At 43.5% G+C, this 21,740-nt stretch overlaps 1 protein-coding gene across 5 annotated transcripts in view; it reads left to right on the top strand.

The window, feature by feature from the left end:
• The window catches only part of PRKDC (protein kinase, DNA-activated, catalytic subunit), a 794,135-nt gene that overhangs the window by 299,932 nt on the left and 472,463 nt on the right, over window positions 1–21,740 (top strand). For all 5 annotated transcript variants that reach the window (XR_013277654.1, XR_013277655.1, XM_077492661.1 and 2 more), the window contains exons 32-37: window positions 2,782–3,008; window positions 3,551–3,759; window positions 4,128–4,260; window positions 12,609–12,767; window positions 16,113–16,316; window positions 19,498–19,683. Coding sequence is in view for 3 of the 5 variants with exons in the window: in XM_077492661.1 (XP_077348787.1) it covers window positions 2,782–3,008; window positions 3,551–3,759; window positions 4,128–4,260; window positions 12,609–12,767; window positions 16,113–16,316; window positions 19,498–19,683 (1,118 nt within the window). In the remaining 2 variants the exon portion in view is untranslated. The remainder of the gene's footprint in view (window positions 1–2,781; window positions 3,009–3,550; window positions 3,760–4,127; window positions 4,261–12,608; window positions 12,768–16,112; window positions 16,317–19,497; window positions 19,684–21,740) is intronic.

Genomic DNA, 21,740 nt, shown 5'->3' with positions numbered 1-21,740 from the left:
CTGCTGTGTGCTCTTCTGTTGTTCCGTTACCGACTTTGGCGTGTCTTTGACTATCCCTGTTTGCCTGTGATCCTGACCTTTTGGCGTGTCCCTGACTATTCCAGTCTGCTTGTGGCCCCGACCTTGGCTTTGTCCCTCGATATCCCTATCCTCCTGTTGCCTACTGTGGGTGTGAGCTGGGGGACCCTGGGGGTTGGGACCTGGAGCCAGTTGCAGCCAAGTCCATCCTCACCACTAGAGGCGCTGGTGAAAACCTGCTGGCTTTTAGACTCCGAGCCCCATGGCATCTTGCGCTCTAACCCCAGTGGGATCTGTCCCCCGTCTGCAGCAGTCAGCCGTAGGGTCCACAACCTTGCGGTGCACTCCTGAACCCTACGGTGTGCATCTGTCACCTCGCCTCAAGGTGACCTGACAGTTAGCCAGTGTATGGGGGGAAGTACAGGTTCTGCAGAAGTGGTGGGCACCTAATCAGGATCGGCGAATTCTGAAGGACACTATGGGAATGGCAGGCCTACCTTTGTCTTCTTCTTAGTGACAGCGGGACACTACTTGTGCTTGCGACCTCGCCAGCTTGAACTGAACTTATGGGACTCGCTATGTCGCCATGTGTTACTGCAGTGCTGGATGTTCACCAGAAGGATTAGTGGCGCTAGTACTGGTTCTGTGCCATATGAGGGATCTGCGGTTCTTGCACCTCAACAACATCACAAGATCGGGATCGGGTACGCCTGACCTTAGCAGAGACCCCACCTTCGTCGTCAGAGCTATCTGTCATGGAGCTGCTGTCCTCTACAGGATTGTATTCTGAGCCTAAATCTGACAGATGAGTGACCTCCTCTTCACTATCTTTCATGCTCAGAAACGTGTAGGCCTCTTCACTAGTGTACCTTCGATTTGCCATTTTGGGCTCTAAATTTACTGGTACAGATAGTGATATTCACAGGTAATAAAGCATATCTAATCAGATCAGATATTGGTATGTTCAGATACTATACCACTAATGGAGGTGTATGCTTTGTGCGTGGGTGTTGGCACTAACATGACACTGCCTGGGATGACACAGACCCTATCTGACCCTAAAACCTAATTGATATTACCCGCCGGGCGATCAGGGGGTTAAACCTTTATTGGGTAATAAATGGCGGGTGCGCTGATGCTATAAAAAGCAAACTAACCAGCATCACCCTTAACATTTATACATTGATCACTGGTGAAAGGGTTAACTAGGGGGGTTAAAACCTTTATTAGGTAATATATGGGGGTAGCTGACGCTATATAAAAACCTGACTGGGGAACCTAAATAACTAACTGACTAACCAGCGTCACCAGTGACATTTATACGGTGATCACTGGTGAAAGGATTAACTCTAGGGGCAATCAGGGGGTTAACAACTTTATTAGGTTGTATATGGGGGTAGACCATTTAAAGTATAAATCATTAATCACTACTTTCTGAATATGGTCTTTTAGCCAGTTTTCTATCCATTTACAAACTGATTTTTTATTTTTTTTGCAAGCCTGTCAACCTTACCTTACACGTTAGGCACGTATGAGGAATTGTGTCTAACGCTTTTGCCAAATCCAAGTATACTATATCCACAGCCACTCCTTTTTTGTCTGTTTTTGTTTACTTCTTCAAAAAAACAAATCCTATTTGTTTGACCACTAATGCTTTTTTTGTCAATCCATGTTGTCTATTGGTCAAAAGATCCTTTTCTAGCAAAAACTCATCTATGTGGTGTTTTACTAAACTTGCCAGTATCTTCCCAACTATAGAAGTTAAACTAACAAGTCTGTAGTTACTTGGTAAAGACTTTAATCTTTTTTTAAATATGGGCACCACATTGGCCTTACACCAATTCAGTGGCGCTTTGCCAGTCATTAACGAGTTCCTAAAAATTAGAAACAATGGCTTTTAAATAACAGAGCGCAGCTATTTTATGAGTTGAGCCATAGTTGTACATTTGGGGCTGTCAATACTATCCCCATTATGGACATGCTCCTTTGTATACAGTGAGCTGCAGAATATATTTAATACATATTTTATCTTATTTTTGTCCCAGTCTCTAATTTTAAATTATTTTGTAGGGAGCCTAATGTTCAGACCTGTCTTTTACTGTTAATATACCGTATTTTAAAACTTTTTGTGGGGGGTTTGTCCTAATCTTTTGCAACCTGTTGTTCATTTAGATTTTTTGCCACATTTATTTGATTTTTACATATTTGTGTTATATTCTTTCTAAATTTTAAATGATAATGGTGTTTCTTAATTTTTTTATTTTTAAAGCTCTTTTCTTATTTATAGCGTTTTAACTTTCAAAGCTATCAGAGATAGTAGTAAGAGACACGGCAAACCTTTAGGCTTTCTAAGTCCAGATTTTTTTTTTTTTTTTAGCACCCTTGCATACTTTGCCATTGCATGCAAGTTCTCTTCTGTCCACTTCCAAATACTTTTAGATTTTTTACTTGTCGGGCCAAGTCCTGCTGGTTTCCTCTTCCCTCAGGCTAAGCTTTCCTCTACTAGGGGGCCTGATTTTCCTTTTTCTCCCTGGATTGCTTCATTCTTCGTTCACTGATGCTAGCCCCCTTCATTTCACAAAGAGATTCTACAACTTTTTATTGGTCCAAGGCCATTTTACAAGGGTAGTCTTGCTTCCAAATCACTCACTTAAAAAGTTTTCTTTCTGGTTTGCAACAGGTGGGCACTCGGCCATCCACATGATGTCTTGCTTTAGCCACTAACTTTCCAGTGATTTATGTTATTTTTTTCCATTTATTCAGATGCTTCACCAAAGTCATCCTTTTTCAAAGCATTACACTTCTTCATCTGCCACCTTTCCATGGAGGACATCAAAGCGGCACAAGTGTGCTTTACAATAGGCTCCAAATCTAACCTGTTCAGCCCACATGAAATGGAACAGTACAACTACAGCAAGTGCACAATTATAGTACGCATTATGGAGTTTGTATCCATGATTTTAGAGAATTGCCATCAGGACTTCGGGAAGGTAAACATTATGATTTTAATGTGAGAATTTCTTCCAAGATGGTTAGAAATGTAAATTTAAGGTGAACTGGTAAACCATTTTCGATATTTTAAAGTATTGTCCAACATCAAGCTCAAGGCGCCTGCTATTACCCTTGCTATCCTGAAAAACCTCTTGTGTACCTGTGTGATCCCAGTTTCACTTTGTAACTAAGGGCTTGCCTTCCCTGATTTTGGGGCCAAGCACCAGACCTCTAAGTACCTCTAATCTGCTCAAACCCTTTTCAATGAGAATGCTGTTATTGGCACTAAGGGGCACTATCACTATAAAGGTGGATGGTAGGTGGACGAGTCTTCGCTTTGGGGATGGGACAAGATTTAGCCCCAAAGTCATGAAAAAGTGGCCTGTAATAAGCACAACTAAGTTCAGAAGTGTAAACAAAATACGCTATTCTGCTTTCAAGAGTGGTAGTTTATTGCTATTAATTGTATATTATTATTTAGCCTTATTTGTTTATTAGAGTCAAAAGCAATTGTATTGTATATTTTTCTTTTGTATTATAGATGCTTGAAGAGGAGCTGCTAAATAATTACATGTGGGAATTAACTGCAGTCACTGTATGCAATCCGTGTAGTATTGGGTTCAACACAGCAGACGTTCAAGTGATGAAGAATCTACCTGATGTTTGCATGCGTTTATTAAAAGCATTGGTAAAGTCACCATATAGAAGACCTCTGGAGATGGCATTGCAAACAAAAATAACACTGCAATGGTACAGTTGGGGCTTGCTTTGCTTTCTCAATATCGCATGGTTATTTCTTTAAGTATATTTTTATATTGCTGGAAAAGGAAAGGTTGTTAGCTGGTAGAACTGAAGTTTTCTGATGTTTGATACCAATGTTTTGATGGGGTGTAGCTTAACTTTTATTTAGTGCTGACTGAATCTGCATCACTATTCTTCTTTTGCTAGAATCATAGCAGTTGTTTTTTTTTTTATATTGCCCAGATATTTTCATCCTGTGGTGTTGGGATTATTTTACCTGCTGTGCACCATCGTATGTCATCCTTCCAAAACATATAATTGCATGTTTTTGAATAATAATAAAATATAAATATGCTATTTTTTGTCATTCTTGCTAGCATTGAAGACCTGTGCACTGTAGATTTGTATGATCCAAATGCCAAACATGACCGTGTCAAATTGGATGCCACTCTTTCTGCTTGCAAGCAGCTTCAGAAGGTGGAGCTACTGAATTCCACCTTGCAGGCACAGGTGGGAAGATTGATTTTATGTATTAGAAATGTGCATAAATGGGAAGCCAAACTGCTAAGACCATTTTAATGTAATTGTTGACTGTTTTAATGTTTGTGATGTTGAAAAGCACCTGAATTTTCTTTTTTCTTTAGAGTACATCATGGGCCTTAACTAATTACTTAATGGGTTATAGGCCACCTTCAGGTGTTGGACACTGGTATACCCAATCCAAGAAGTTCATTCCTTATATAACAACTCCTCCTTCCAGAAGCACATCAGTTTTTTTTTTGCCAGTGTCTAAGGTGTTGGTCACGAGTGAAGATGTGCTCTGAGGAGTTCCAGGAGGGATCCATGGTGAATTTAAAGCCTCCTTAAGGACCAGATCCAGCCAAAGTGTCACTAAGGCCTAAAAGGATGTTACCTGGGGCCCATCGTATCCAAAGAACGTGGTTTTGCCTGTAACACCTCTTTGAAGGGCTGGACCCCAGGAACCCAGGGCTTTGGTCTTGTTACATTACCTTGCTTTCCTGGTGAGGTGCTATCTATATCTAGGGACCCAGTCCTTGAAGGTTTGCTAAACGCAGCCCGTCGTGATGGGTGAAGGTTGGATTTTCTGTTAAATCAGCAAATCCTGCGGTGGGGATAAGGTAAGGGAAGAAACTTGGATATTAAAAACATATACTGTATGTATTCTTCCATTAGGGGAAATTTTTTTGTCATGCCTTAATTCTCCCCTAGAGGGAGTCTGTGCACATACCTTACTCTTAGAGCAAGGTCTGGGGTTTTATTCAAATCTTTTTATGGTACCAAAACCAAATGGAGACATCGGACCCATTCTAGATCTAAGATCTAATTCAGTTCCTGAAGATCCGCTCCTATTGCATGGAGATGATCAGGTCAGTAGTTACTATCCTTCTAGGAGGAGAACTTCTGGGATCAATCGGCATCGAGGATGCATATATTTCCCGCTCACAAAAAGGTCCTGTGATTCGAGTTAGAACAGCAGCATTTTCAGTTTTTTAGCCCTGCCCTTCGGGCTAGCCACAGCACCCCGGTGTTCAGAAAAGTGCTGACCCCACTTCTAGCCAGGTTAAGGGCACAGGACATAACAGTTCTGGTGTACCTAGACGATCTATTACTAATAGATTAGTTGGTGGCTCGTTTGGAGCAAAGTGTACACACTACAACTAACTATCTGAAAAGTTTGGGTTGGATTCTCAACCTAGAGAAATCTTCCTTAATACCGCTAAAAAGGCTGGAGTACTTGGGTCTGATCATAGACACAGCACAGGAAAAGGTGTTCTTGCCTCAGGCAAAGATCAACTCCATGAAAGAGCTGGTGCGGATTGTCAGGTCAAACGGTGATTCCTCCATTCGCATTTGCATGAGGTTCATAGGAACCATGTTAGCCTTATTCAAAGTGGTTCCCTATGCTCAGTTTCATTCAAGACTGTTGCAAAACAATTCAAGCTTTAGACTTGCCAATGCAGCTGTCCCCAAGAGTGTCCCAAAGCGTCACTTGGTGGTTACTAATGCAGAATCTGCTGAAAGGAATATCCTTCAGACTAGTCATCTGGAAAATGGTAACAACGGATGCTAGCCTTTCAGGCTGGGGAGCAGTACTAGAAAAGACAACTTTCCAGGGACAGTGGTCAAGAACCGAAAGAACCTTGCCTATATCCTAGAGATTTGGGCAGTGCGTCTGGCTCTTAAAGCCTGGCCTTTCAGGTTACGGAAATTGTCCTGTCAGGATCCAATCTGACAATTCCACAGCTGTAGCCTATATCAATCACCAAGGAGGCACCAAAAGTCTCTTAGCAGAGAGGTGAACCATATTCTAACTTGGGCAGGAAGGAATGTTCGGCAGTCTTCATTCTGGGAGTAGAGAATTGGCAGGAGGACTACTTAAGTCACCAGCAGTTATTCCCAGAGGAATGGTCTCTTCACCCCCAACCTATTTCGGGCTGTTTGCCAAAGATGGGGGACTCCGGACGTAGATCTTCTAGCATCCAAATTCAACATTAAGTTGAAGTCAACTTTGTGGCCACAACAACGGATCCACTTGCATGCGGAACAGATGCGTTGGTGACCCCATGGGATCAGTTCTCACTGATCTATGCATTCCCCCCTATTCAGTTGCTGCCTTGACTTATTTGCAGAATCAAGCTGGAAAGAAAGCTGGTAATTCTGGTGGCACCAGCATGGCCCAGAAGGTCATGGTATGCAGAAATCGTAAAGATGGCAGTGGAGGGCCCATGGACCCTCCAACTATGGCCAGATATGCCGTCACAGGGACCAATTTTCCATCCTTCCTTGCGGTCTCTAAATTTAACGACTTGGCTATTGAAACCCACATTCGGAAGAAACGTGGCCTTTCCGAGTGAGTTATCTCTGCCTTAATGCAAGGAAGCCAGTCTCCAGAACGATATATTATAGAGTATGGAGGGCTTATGTTTCCAGGTGTGAATCCAAGGGTTGACACCCTCGGAGATATATCATAGGCAGAATTCTTGCCTTTCTACAATTAGGGGTATTAATGAAATTGGCCTTGAGTACTATTCAAGGCCAAGTCTCAGCTTTATCAGTCTTATTTCAAAGACCACTTGCTACTTATTCTTTAGTCTGGGGTTTTATACAAGGGGTGACATGGCTTAATCCGCCCATGAAACCTCCCTTGAACCCATGGGACTTGAACTTAGTTTTGTCTGTGTTACAAAAACAGCCTTTTGAATCGATACAACATTTTCCCTTAGTCCTTCTGACAAGGAAGTTTGTATTTTTGGTTACTATGTCCTCAGCAAGGAGGGTTTTGGAATTAACTGCTCTTTCTTTTAAAGAGCCATATTTGATTTTTTATGAGGGCGGAGTGGTGTTATGCTCTCGTCCAGGTTTTTTTTTAACAAAAGTGGTCTCAGGTTATCACCTGAACCAAGATATTGTTTTGCCATCGGGTTTTTACAAAACAATGTTCCAGGGAAGAAAAGTCACTACATTGTCTTGATGTGGTGAGCTCAGTGAAAATCCATTTAAAAGCAACTGCTCAGCTTTGTAACACGGACATCTTATTTATTTTGCCAGAGGTTCCTAAGCAAGGTCAGGCAGCATCAAAATCCACTGTCGCTAAGTGGATTCGTCAAGTGATAATTGAAACTTATGATTTAAGGGGTAATATTCCCCCTTTTCAAGTTAAGGCGCACTTTGCCAGGGCAGTTAGGCCTCCATGGCTCAAATCTGTAAGGCTGCAACTTGGCCTTCAGTGCATACATTCACAAAATGTTATTGGCTGGATGTAAGGAGGTACGAGGATATCGCCTTTGGGCGCAGTGTGCTGTAGGCAGCAGTATAGATCCTCAAGTTAGGGGTTACCCTCCGGGTTGTGTCTCCCTCCCCTCAAGTAGCATTGCTATGGGATGTCCCATTAAGCAATTACTTAAGGCTCTGTGTCCCATGATGTATGATAAAGAAAATAGGATTTTTATAACAGCTTACCTGTAAAACCCTTTTCTTGGAGTACATCATGGGACACAGAGGTCCCTCCCCTCTTTTTTGGGATTTAAGTATATTGCTTTGCGTCTGAGTTTATCAGCCTCTATGCGGATGACATGTTGTTATATCTGGAAGATGCCGGCCCCTCTCTAGCGGCGGTTTTGGAGGTGGTTCGCCGCTTTGGAGCTTTTTCAGGTCTCCTCATCAATTGGTCCAAGTCCCAAATTCTCCCCATTGATATCGCCGCCCCCACGAGGGCGCAGGCCTTATTGCCCCTTGAGCGCACGGACCGCATCAAATACCTCGGCATACACTGCTCTCGCTCCCTCGCGGACTACATCAGCCTTAACCTTGAGCCCCTCTACCCCCTTTTGAAGCGGAAGACCCAGGTGTGGTCCAGGCTCCCCCTCGGGGTCATGGGCCGCCTGGGTCTCGTCAAAATGATTCTTCTCCCCAAGCTCCTTTACATTTTTTGGCATGCCCCACTCCATGTACCGTCGCGACTGTTCCGCGATATGGAATCGATTCTCAACTCATTCGTTTGGGGCTCTTCCAGGCATAAGTTGGCCTGGCAGACCCTCAAGTGTCCGGTCCGCCTCGGCGGCGCTGCCCTTCCCGACTTAAAGATGTATTACCTGGCCTCCCAGCTTTCCCATTTTTATTATTTGAACACATATGACAAACTGAGGTACTCCCTCCTGGTGTGTGCCTCGATTACAGATGTCATTGCACATCCCTTCCAAATACTCTTTTGCAAACATAGAGCTGTCCCCTGCTCGAACTATAAGCATACCATGATTGCGCACCATTGCCGACTGTGGCGTGTGGTGCAGTCTAGGTCTGGGGCCTCCTCATTGCACGCGCATACACCTCTCTGGGATAACCTTGATATCCCGGAGCTGCTGGGGATCCCGGATTACAAAATATGGATATGTAGAGGGGTCATATATTTATCTCATTTTTACACGACTCAGGGTGTTAAGACTTTCCAGGCTCTTAAGGATGAGTTTGGTCTCCCGAACCATGTGTTTTTCCGCTACCTGCAAGTCCGCCATGCATTGCAAACTCAGTTTGGGAATGCGCCTCCGATCCTGGTGTGCACTCCCCTGGCGAGCCTGGCCTTTGGTAGTGATTCTCATAAGCTCACTTCCACCATTTACGCACACCTCCTCACCCCTCGGGCTACGGCCCATGCTTATAGTCTGAAACCTAGATGGGAGGCTGATGTTGGACCGATAGAGGACGAGCACTGGGGAGAGATACTGTCGGTGTCGACTGAGGTCTCCCCCAAGTTGTCGGATAGGCTGACCCACCTATATATACTTCATCGCTCCTATATCACCCCTGGACGGTTATCTAAGTACAAATCCGGCCTTGACCCTGCATGCCCCCGATGCGGCGACCCAGCCAGCACATTTTATCATCTCATTTGGACCTGTCCCCCCCATCCAAAGGTATTGGGCTCAGATAATCCAATTCCTGCATGACCATATGGGGTCTCCCCTCACACTCTGCCCATGCCAATGTATTCTCGGTCTCCTCCCCCTTCAGGAAGAAAGTAAATATCTTAGGATACTTTTACAAGAGACTCTCTTCACTGCTAGGATGCAGATAGCTCGACTATGGCTCAGACCAGACCCCCCGACGGTCCAGCAGTGGAAGAGAGCTGTTAACCAAACTCTACCCTACAAAAGACTTATTTATTCCAACCGAGGATGCCCTACGAAATTCCATAAAATATGGGATGGGTGGTTGGATACTCCCCACAGCTGCACGGGGTAGACGATGTGCGCAGGGGGTGAGCGACAATCCTCTTTAACAATTCTGTCTGGGCGCTCTACTGCACGTATACATGTATTACCTGTAGTCATGATTCTTGTGTACACTGTATTTCTTAGCCTATCATGTCGGACATGGAATGTACCCCTCTTCATGGTGTTTGGCGCCTGTTGCGCCTACTTTTTGTTTGAGTATTGCTATGTAATCTTTTTTCATATATGCTCAATAAACCTCACTCTGGTTAAAAAAAAAAAGTACCGTATATACTCGAGTATAAGCCAAGATTTTCAGCCTCTTTTTTGAGGCTGAAAGTGCCCCCCTCGGCTTATACTCGAGTCATCGCCGTCTGACTGCTCGATCAGCGTATCGAGCAGACAGACGGCGGACATACTACAATTCGAAAGCCGCGCCTCCGCCTCCGCCTCCGCCTGTGATAGGCGGAACACTCAATTTCCCAGCAGTCAGTGTTCCGCCTATCACGGACATCCGCTCATCCTCGTACTACGGACGAGGATGAGACGATGTCCGTGATAGGCGGAACACAGGCTGCTGGGAAATTCAGTGTTCCGCCTATCACAGGCGAAGGCGGAGGCGCGGCTTTTGAATTTTAGAATGGCCGCCGAGGCGCCGACGAAGAGCAGCGATCCTGGCAAGGCACGGGACGGAGGCAAGGCAAGGCACGGCACGGGACGGGACGGAGGCAAGGCACGGGACAGAGGCAAGGCACGGCACGGGACGGAGGCAAGGAGGCACGGCACGGGACGGAGGCAAGGAGGCAAGGCTCGGGACACAGGTAGGCTGGACACACACACACACACACACACACACACACACACACACACACACACACACACACACACACACACACACACACACACACACACACACACACACACACACACACACACACACAGGGATGGATGGATGGAGACACACACACACAGGGATGGATGGATACACACACACACAGGGATGGATGGATGGAGACACACACACACAGGGATGGATGGATGGAGACACACACACACAGGGATGGATGGATGGATGGACACACACACACACAGGGATGGATGGATGGATGGACACACACACACACAGGGATGGATGGATGGATGGACACACACACACACACAGGGATGGACGGACACACAGGGATGGACGTACCCACAGGGATGGACGGACACACACACAGGGATGGACAGGCATGTCTCACCCTCGGCTTATACACGAGTCAATAAGTTTGCCAGTTTTCTTGGGGGTAAATTGGGGGCCTCGGCTTATATTCGGGTCGGCCTATACTCGAGTATATACGGTATATTGCTTTGCTACAAAAATGGATTTGCTCCTGGAAGGAGGAAGGGTTGTATAGGGAGTGAACTTCTTGGATTGGTTATACCAGTGTCCAACACCTGAAGGTGGCCTATAACCCACTAAGTAATTACTTAAGGCTTTGTGTCCCATGATGTACTCCAAGAAAAGGATTTTACAGGTAAGCTGTTAGAGAAATCCTATTATTTGCCCCCCCACATAAAAGCTTACTTTTTAGAATTTAAAACACAAGATGCCAAAAGGCTACTTCATGTTTTTCATGACACGTGCTACTTCATCAGAAGCTCTTGATAAAATGGCATACTTGCCACAGAATGTGTACTGATAACAATCTGTTCCCCTGCTCCTTATGTTACGATTGTGCATATCTCTGCTTGTATAGTATTAATCTGTTGCAATAATTTTATTTAAAAATACTATTCCTTACCAATATAGATACTGTCCCCCCTTTTTGGATTACTATTAAATTGCGTGATCTTATGTTTGCAATGTTGAGCACAAGACCCGAGTCTTGGCCACACTGGTGTATTCTTTTCACTGAATGGTGTTGTATTGTCATATATATATATATATATATATATATATATATATATATATATATATATATATATATATATAATATATTATATTATTATTATACTGTTTTGTTCTGTTCATATCCTAATCCAGGTGTGTCAAACTAAATTTCTTCACGGGTCGCATCAGAATTATTGTAGCCCTCAAATAGGCGGTTTGCGATTGTTAAACTGTATAAATATATCTACACTTTATCATTTTAAATAATTGCTTCCACATTTTATTATTACTGGTTTTAGTAATGAGTTAAGAATTAAGCTGTGAAGGGCAGGTACAGACCAGCACGGAGCCCACTCAGCAGTAGCAGATGTCGCAAGTCTGAAAAGGAGGGTCATGCACCACTGGTATCATCCACAAGAAACTCTTTTTGGAGACTGCTCACAGACCATGGTTCTGCCATAGTGTTCTGTCTGAACAGTCTCTAATAAAGTTTCTTGTGGATGATACCAGCGGTCTGCGACCTTCCTTTTCAACTGGCATAGAATTGCATTATTCTCATAATTATAAACTGATGTCAAGAGCACCCCCCTTACATCAGAAATAAAGTGTCCCCCTGCCTTCCTTACATCACAGGGCACTTACCTTACCTTGTGCTGCTGCTGGGAAGAAGCTGGGAATGGAGCTGGGAAGCAGAAAGTGCAGGGTCTGGAGGAGGTCCAGAGGAGGCCAGGAGTCAGCAGAAATAGTCTGCTCAATGCTGAGACCAGGGGAGGTGGAGACGGGAGGTGCTGTGGCTGCACAGAAAGGTGCAGGATCTGTAGGAGTAGTTTTGTCCCCTGCTGCTAATTGCTGAGACAAGGTGGATTCACAGACGAGGAAGAGTGCCACAGCTGCATGAGAGGTGTGAGGGCTACATAAAATGGGTGCCAGATTTGGCCCATGGGCCTTGTGTTTGACACATGTGCCCTAAACCCTCTAGTTCATACGGTCCTTTATGATGATTTACCTACGGAATTCAGGTTTTATTACTGAGGTTCTTATTTCTAGACCTTGCTTGTAATTGGGTGGAGGCAGGTGGTATACTGTATGCATACACCAGCTTTGTAAACTGTTCCCCTATTTCATAGACACTGTATCAGTTGGCAGCTCTCTAAAAAACAACTTCTGTTTTTGAGAAACGTGCAAGGTCGTTGCACCTTGCTTTTTTTTATGGTTTTCATACATAAAGTTTATTGTCATTTTACTATACTTTCTAGGCTACAAAGCTCAGCTTTTCTGTTGGATCCAAGCTTCTGTTGGTTGTGTATAAAGGTATTGCTCCTGGTGATGAGAGAAAGTCCCTTCCATCCCTAGATATCAGCAGTAAACGTCTCGCTGAGGGAATTCTACAACTGGCTTTTAGTTTCGGTGGACAGGTAACTGCAAAAGACTTTAAATATGGAATATTGTACCTTTAGGTTGGACTGTTCAAATTTAGAATAATCCATACTGATACTGATGCTCACAGAATACACATATTGAAAGCTAACCTCAGAAAAATAAAAGCAACTTTTTGGAATAGATACAAATTCTTTCAGAAATGTCCACACAAAAGTGTATTTAGACACATGGAAGGCACCTCCGGTGTATATATAATATCATAAAATAGTGTTAAGAAGAGTCCTCCACCTACACCACAGCACACTGGGCCTCTTACCCTCAATTGTGGACCACCTAATTTAAAAGCGGTCAAACAGCGATCAATCACCCACTGTACACGGTCATATTCCCAACAGGCTTCTTAAAAATGATGCCTTAACCATAGTTCCCCCTCATAGATAATCCCTCCCGGAGTCTGATTGCCAACCATACAAATCAGAAAGGACAAAACCGCCTCATGGTGTAGTATTTAAAAGAATTTCGACATTTAAAAAAAGCAAAAAAACTCCAGAACAACTCCAATGTATAAGATCAAACAAGCATGTCATCAAAAACTGTAAAAGTTTTCAACCCAAGAACCCTTAGGACACCCCAGAAAGATGTCTATTGGCCCCACATTTGTTACAGACCCCTTTGCTGCTCTCGGTAATGTAAGAGAGAATGAGAGCAGCTGGCATGGTTGGATACTTCCTGGAAATTTCTGTATTGGCAACCATTCTTGTCATGCAGAGTTTGATAAATAACCCACTCACATTAGTGATACAGGGGTCACAGGGGACACAGGAGCATAAACAGCATATCAATGATGGCACCAACTGTAACAGCTAAATCTATTACCTTAACCTCACCTGCCATAGATTATACAACTAAACTATTTTGTAAGTAGTTGTGGCTAATATAGCTGATGTAGACATGATAGGGGCTGATAAGGTTAAAGTAGATCGTGTACTGGTTGATTTTCCAGCAAACTCTAAGGCTGGCCATACATTATACAATTTTCTTATTTAATTTCCTTTAGATTTACCTTCAATTATGTAGTGCAAGGGCCTGTCCAATTGCATACAAATTGAAAGTGTTTTTTGCATGACCTGATATTATATTGGTTTGGTAAATCTAAAGGAAAATGGTACAAAGAAATTGTATAATGTATGGCCAGCCTTACAGTGGCTGGAAAATGAACCGTTATACGATCTACTTTAACCTTATCAGCCCCTATCATGTCTACATCAGCTATATTAGCCACAGTTACTTCCACAATAGTCTCTACAACCTAGTCATCCCAGGGAGACACTGCTAGAGTGCCTTGCAAAATTATTCATACCCCTTGACATTTTCCACATTTTGTCATGTTACAACCAAAAACGTAAATGTATTTTTTGGGGATTTTATGTGATAGACCAGCACAAAGTGGCACATAATTGTGAAGTATAAGGAGCATGATCAATGGTTTTCAAAATCTTTTACAAATATATGAAAAGTGTGGCGTACATTTGTATTCAGCCCCCTCTATTCTGCTACCCCTAGCTAAAATCTAGTGGAACCAATTGCCTTCAGATGTCAGCTAATTTGTAAATAGAGTCCTCCTGTGTGTAATGTAACCTCAGTATAAATGCAGCTGTTCTGTGAAGCCCTCAGACAGGTCAGGGATAAAATTGTGGAGAAGTTTAAAGCAGGGTTAGGTTATAAAAAAAATTTCACAAGCTTTGAACATCTAACAGAGCACTGTTCCATGTATCATCCAAAAATGGAAAGAGAATGGCGCAACTGCAAACCTACCAAGACATGGCCACCCACCTAAGCTGACAGGCCGTTCAAGGAGAACAGTAATCAGAGAAGCAGCCATGAGGCCCATGGTAACGCTGGAGGAGCTGCAGAGATCCACAGCTCAGGTGGGAGAATCTGTCCACATGGCAACTATTAGTCCTGCTTTCCACAAATCTGGACTTTATGGAAGAGTGGCATGAAGAAAGCCATTGCTGAAAGCCGTAAGAAGTCCCATTTGCAGTTTGCGAGAAGCCATGTGGGGGACACAGCAAACGTGGAAGAAGGTGCTCTGGTCAGATGAGACCAAAATTGGGCCAAAATCCAAACTGTGTGGTGGAAAAGGAACACTGCACATACCATCCCCACTGTGAAACATGGTGGTGACAGCATCATGTTTTGGGGATGCTTTTCTTCATCAGGGACATGGAAGCTGGTCAGAGTTGATGGGAAGATGGCTAGACCAAATACAGGGCAATTCGTAGAAGAAAACCTGTTTGAGTCTGCAAAAGACTTCCAGCAGGACCATGACCCTAAACATAAAGCTAGAGCTACAATGGAATTGTTTAGATCAAAGCATATTAATATGTTAGAATGGCCCAGTCAAAGTCAAGACCTAAATCCAATTGGCAATCTGTGGCAAGACTTGAAAATTGCTGTTCACAGACGCTCTCCATCCAATCTGACAGCTCAAGCTATTTTTCAAAGAAAAATGAGCAAAAATTTCACTCTATAGGGACATCCCCAAAAAGACTTGCAGTTGTAATTGCAGAGAAAGGTGGTTCTACAAAGTATTGACTCAGGGGGGCTGAATACAAATGCACGACACACTTTTCACATATTTATTTGGAACAAATTTTAAAAACCTTTATCATTTTCCTTTCACTTCACAATTATGTGCCACTTTGTGTTGGTCTATCACATAAAACCACAAAAAAATACATTTACATTTTGGTTGTAACATGAAAATGTGAAAAATGTCAAGGGGTGTGAATACTTTTTCAAGGCACTGTACATAGCCAAGATCTGGTACTGCCACCACCCCCTTTGCCATGGACTACCTATCAGGAGTTTTTTTGCACTCGCTCCCCACCAAAGTCATTCCAACTAGAGTGGATTTGGAAAGTCTGGCTCAACGTCTCTAGTGAGTACTCCGTAAGGAGATAACTGATGTGCGAGACCACTTGGGTTGTGGAATCTAGGGTATCGACTTTGGAGGCTGCAGGCGAGGCCCTGAATTCCTGCTTATCTGCTTTTAGAGTCTTTCCAAGGAATGACCAAACATAGGCTCACTGCACTCTCTTTCTATGTCGAAGAGAACCATAGAAATACTTATTGTAAAAGCTAAAATAATTGTTCTACATGTTAAAGTTAGAAAAGTGCACTGTATTTTCTACACCTTTTTTATTTTGACTCATAAAAGGATCTTTATGCTTTCCTTCGTGATTTTTTTTTATATTTTTTTAATTCTCATTTAAATAAAAACGAATTGTAGATAGTATTTAATATAATAACAAGACAACAAAATAGTAGTAAATTTAATACTTTTCTCTCTTTATCAATACATCTTGCCATTTCAGAGTGAAGAACTTGTAAGCCTGTTACTGAACACATTGGTGCTGTCAGTGCCTTTATCAGGAAGTTCACAAAGAAGTTTCATTAACTTTTCCCATGGGGAATATTTCTACAGTTTGTTTTCTGAAACAATCAACACTGAGCTTTTGAAAAATCTGGACACTGTAGTGACGCATGTGCTGAAATCTTCTACAGAAAACCCTAAAATGGTAGTATGATCCAATTTTGTTATTTTTACAACTCTTCTATTACTTCCATCTTATATCTAAAACCAAGAGTTTGCATTATTGCTATCAAATATGGGCCACATTGTTCCTATATTTGGCATTTCTACTTTTTCAACATATCAGTGTTAAGTAGGTCTGAATCAGGGAAAAATAGGACTCCAATTTAACACAAGTTTGCACTTTGAGACACACCTATGCACTGCAGTAACATGTGCGTTACAGCAACACATTTTATCGCACCATATATGTGTCAGTACATTGGAGTATCTTTCATTCTAAATTGCATCCAATGCACTAACGCACCCAATTTGTTTTGCAGTGCATTGCAATGTATGGTAACTCACTAACATACATTGCATTCTAAGAGGTGTCCATTCTAGTTTTTGGTGTGCTGTGGTGGGTTGATCTTAATGCATTGCACAGCTAAGGTGGGAAAAGGCCAATCATATAAATGTCTGTAATTTTATGTAGGTGTAGCACTGACCCCCGAAAAAGCGGCTGATTGTTTTTGGGCTTACCGTTACCTCCTCCACCTCGTGTTCATCTAGCGGTTTCCCGTGGTTGATGGCCCAATAAACTGTAGAGACCGACACTTGGATCCACGTTAGGGATTTTTATTTGCAAAATGTTGAACAGAACACAGTCTCTCAGTAGGGAATAGAGGGTGTGGGTAGTAAGCCGTAAGAATGTGGATTCACCTTGGTGTCCTTTCCAGTTTAGCTTCCATGCTCTTACAGAGCAGCCAGCCTTGTGCGTCGCCCTCTTCTAAAGAGTCCTCCCCTGGTTGCGCTTTCAGTTGCTGGGCCTCTCCAAACCCAAGACGGCATCGGACCACCTTGGAACCCTCCTTCCAGTTACTGTGCCTTGGGCTAGCCAGCCACGAGACTTGGAAAGGGATGGATCCACACCCCAGGCCATGAGGGCCTCTGGGGGCTGGTCAGGAGGACCAGGACCAGGGAGTCAGAACATACTTCTGGACCAGAACCCTTAAACGCGTGACTTCAGCACCTTAAAGCGGGAGTCCGGCGTTTAAAAAAAAAAAAAAAAAAAGCCAGCAGCTACAAATACTGCAGCTGCTGACTTTGAAAATAATGACACTTACCCGCCCAGCGCGCCCGCGATGTCGGCACCCGAAGCCGATCTCTCGGTCGTCTCTCGGGTGCTGCTGCCGCCATCTTGGGTATGGGAATCAGGAAGTGGAGCCTTTCGGCTTCATTTCCCGGTTCCCTACTGCGTATGCGCGAGTCGCGCTGCGCAATAAGGATGGTCCCCGCTGTCTCTGGGATCTGTGTTGACCAGCAGGCAGCGGGGGACCTTCGGAAAGGGGCTGCAGAATCTACGCCGAAAATGGGTGCAGATACCTGTACTGTACAGGTACCTGCACCCCCTCCCCCCTGAAAGGTGGCAATTGTGGCGCTGGAGGAGGGGGGGATTCCAATGAGCGGAAGGTCCACTTTAAGTACCCTCTCCCAGAATACAGTGAGACAACACACCCACTGATTGGCTCTGAGAGAGAGATTGGTACCCAATGCATCCAACCAGACTGCGTTCCAATACCTAGCAAAGGTGACCCTCACACCTATGACCAGGCAGGGCACAAAGTCCAGCCAAACTGATACTGAGACCATAATTTACTGTAATTAACCCTAAAACCCAACTATGGTCTTAGGAACACATTAAATTGACAAATACATAGCGCCTGCTCTTCAGGAGGCATGTGGTGGTTTTCTGATTTCACTGGCTGCATTCTCCTCTGAAGTCAGAGGCAGCCATTTGACTGCAAAAGGCCATACTATTCCATACTATTAAGCCCCTTTCACACTGGGGTTGGGGCGGCGTCTGGGGTAAAGCGGCGCTATATTTAGCACCTCTTTACCACCGTTTTAGCGGCGGTATTTGCCCCCTAGCAAGGTGGTTTTAACCCACTCTAGTGGCCGAAAAAGGGTTAAAACCGCCCGCTAAGCGCCGATGCATCAGCAATATGCCGGTGGTATAGCCGCGCTGCCCCATGGATTTCAATGGGCAGGAGCGGTGTATACCACTCCTTCACCGCTCCAAAGATGCAAGCAGGACTTTTTTCAGCGTCCTGCCAGCACACCACTTTAGTGTGAAAGCCCTCGGGGCTTTCACACTGGAGAGACTGCAGCGTCTGTTTCAGGGACCTTTGCCGGTGCTATTTTTAGCACTGTAGCACATGCAAAGAGCCCCAGTGTGAAAGGGGCTTTAGAATGTTAAAGCAGAGTACTAGAAATACATTGTAGGGTTCTAGTCAAGATTACTGGCATATAGGGGTTGATTTACTAAAACTGGAGAGTGTAAAATCTGGTTCTGTTCATGGTCTAACATCAGCTTGTTCAATTAAGCTTTGACATAAAAACAAAACTGGAAGCTGCACTGGATTTTGCACTCTCCATTTTTAGTAAATCAACTTCATACTGTCACTTTTATATTTGCCTTGGCACTTAGGTTTCAATTAACTCTGGTAGCAAAAGGGTTAGGATTGAGGTCCACAGTGGCAACCTCCTATATTTCTCTCATTAAATTTTTCTTTTAAAAAGTCAGTCCTCACAAGACTGATTGTTTTTAAAGTGATATTAAAGGTTTGTTTATTATTTTAACAAAAACATTTTTTATGCTTGCCTGCTGTGGGTAATGACATTGCACAGAGCGGTCCCTTACCTCCTTTTCAGGAGTCCCCCACCAGCACTGTTCGTTCCTTCTTTCTCTCGTGCCTCTCTACCAAGCCTTGTGTTATGGGGCATCTGTGCGGGGGTGCCCTCATGAGCCGTGCTTTCAGAATCTTCAGTGAGACCAGGAAGAGAGCAGCGGCACTGCCGCCAGGACAGCGCTGGAGCATGAGAGGACTCGGGTAATTTTTTTTTTCTTTTACCTTTAATTCAGAGCATGCATTAGGGTAAAGAAAACCACTTTAATTTCTGGCAGATGCTGAAGATGTTAAACTGGTTCATTATTTCTTATATGTCTCATAGCTACTGCTGAGATTTCCCATATTTGCATCCCTGTCACAGCATACATGATACTATCTTCCTCCCCCTGTTGGATTTGTATTGTATTTTATGGTTCAAATCCTGGGCATGTCACATTATATGGCCAGAACTGGGAACCAATCCCCTCTTCTTTTTTTTTCTTTTTTTTTTTCAAGGTGAGCACTATTTTAAATGGCATGCTTGATCAAAGTTTTAAACAACGTACAATCCGAAAACAACAAGGTGTTGATTTGGTAAATGTCATCTTGCAAAACTGGCAGATACTAGAGAGCTGGTGGGACAAAGATTCTTCACCTGAAAGCAAAATGGCAGTGCTGACATTACTTGCTAAAGTACTACAGGTACTTTTTTGTTTTTGTTTAATGTGTAGTGATTGCTTATTAGCTGTTTATTTCCAACAAGTGTGCTTGTGTTATACGATTTGGTATAGTCTCAAACTCATCTGTCCAATATCCTTTGAGATATTATATCACAAATAACTATGAGCTTCAAGTTTGGACAAAACCTGTCAAAATTTTGCCTGTTTGACATTTAGTGAAGGGCTGAACTAAATTGGGAATTAACCTGCCCACCATACCTTTGTTGCAGCTGAAAAAGGTACATAAGGCTCCCGTAAGCCTGCCATTAGCAGACCCTCCACAACCACTGGGTCAGTCAGAGTTGAGGGGCCAAAGTCACTTGCCCTCATCAGCATTGAAACAGTGTTTTGCCATGGTCCCCCCCCCCCCCCCCGCTTTGTCAAGGTACCCTTCCCATAGTGAGGGCATATGACCTGCTTCAAGATCGGATAAAGATCTGGTATAGATGGTAATCTTTGGCTATTGATTTACAAGAACAAAGTGGCCAGGAGCTGTTATTTACCAGCAATTTTAATTGAATTGTTTTTTCTTTCGAATTGTTACTTTTGCTGTAGTAGGATGTATGCATCATACAGATACACCACTTCACAGACAGAATCAGTGCATCCCTTAAAGAGGAGGGCCGTTTAAAAAAATAAAATAAAATAAAAGTCAGCCGCTGCAAACACTGCAGCTGCTGACTTAATAAGCCAACTTACCTGTGCAGGGCGCCCGCGATGTTGGCCGCCCGAGGCCGACCCGTCCCTCGGCTCTCGGGTCCCGGCGCCGCCATTCCTTCTAAGGGAAACAGGCAGTGGAGCCTTGCGGCTTCACTGCCCAGTTTCCTACTGCGCATGTGAGAGTCACGCAAGCTTTGTGAATAGGACGCGCTGTGTTCTGGGACACACAGTTCCCAGAACACAGCGCGACTCATTACCCAGAAGACAATGCGACGAGGAGAGAAGAAAGAAGATCTCCGCGGAGGAGAAAGAGGAAGATTAGGATTATGTGCCTAGCAACAGGCATTTCTGGTAAGTAAAAAAAAAAAAAAAATATGTTTTCATTTTATTTTTTTAGATTTTTAATATTTTTTTTTTCAGGGTGGCCCTCCACTTTAACCACTTCAGCCCCAAAGACCAGACCACTTTTTGTGATTTGACACTGCGTCGCTTTAACTGACAATTGCGCGGTCATGCGATGTGGCTCCCAAACAAAATTGACGTCCTTTTTTTCCCACAAATAGAGCTTTCTTTTGGTGGTATTTGATCACCCCTGCAGTTTTTATTTTTTGCGCTATAAACAAAAATAGAGCGACAATTTTGAAAAAAACGCATTATTTTTTACTTTTTATAAATGAATATCCCCAAAAATATATAAAAATTTTTTTTTCCCTCAGTTTAGGCTGATACGTATTCTTCTACATATTTTTGGTAAAAAAAAATCCCAATAAGCGATTTATTGATTGGTTTGCGCAAAAGTTATAGTGTTTACAAAATAGGGGATAGTTTTATGGCATTTTTATTAATATTTTTTTTTACTAGTAATTGCGGCGATCAGCGATTTTTATTGTGACTGCGACATTATGGCGGACACATCGGACATTTTTGACACATTTTTAGGACCATTGTAATTTATACAGCAATCATTGCTATATATATATATATATATATATATATATATATATATATAGCTATATATAAATGCAGTGATTCCTGTGTAAATGACACTGGCAGTGAAGGGGTTAACCAGCGGGTGGCAGTGTAGGGGTTAAGTGTTCCTAGGGGTGTGTTACTAACTGTGGGGGGCTGGGCTTTCATTTAGTGAACACCGATCTCTCCTCCAATCACATGGAGCAGAGATCAACGTCACTAGTTGCTAGGCAGAACGGGGAGATACTGTTTACAACGGCATCTCTCTGTTCAGGCACCCCGTGAGATGATCGCTGGTATGCCTGCGGCGATCGAGTCTGCGGGACCCGCGACCGGACTCACGGGGGTCCCGACCGGCACGCTAGCGCGCCGGCGCGCTTGAGATGGCAAGGCAGCAAATTTAAAGGGACG

Source organism: Lithobates pipiens, unplaced genomic scaffold, assembly GCF_037356315.1.
Source record: "Lithobates pipiens isolate NorthernLeopardFrog02 unplaced genomic scaffold, aLitPip1_a1.2 Scaffold_19, whole genome shotgun sequence".
NCBI lineage: Eukaryota > Metazoa > Chordata > Amphibia > Anura > Ranidae > Lithobates > Lithobates pipiens.
The sequence above is the reverse complement of the archived record's forward strand: the minus strand, read 5'-3'. Positions and strand labels throughout refer to the sequence as shown.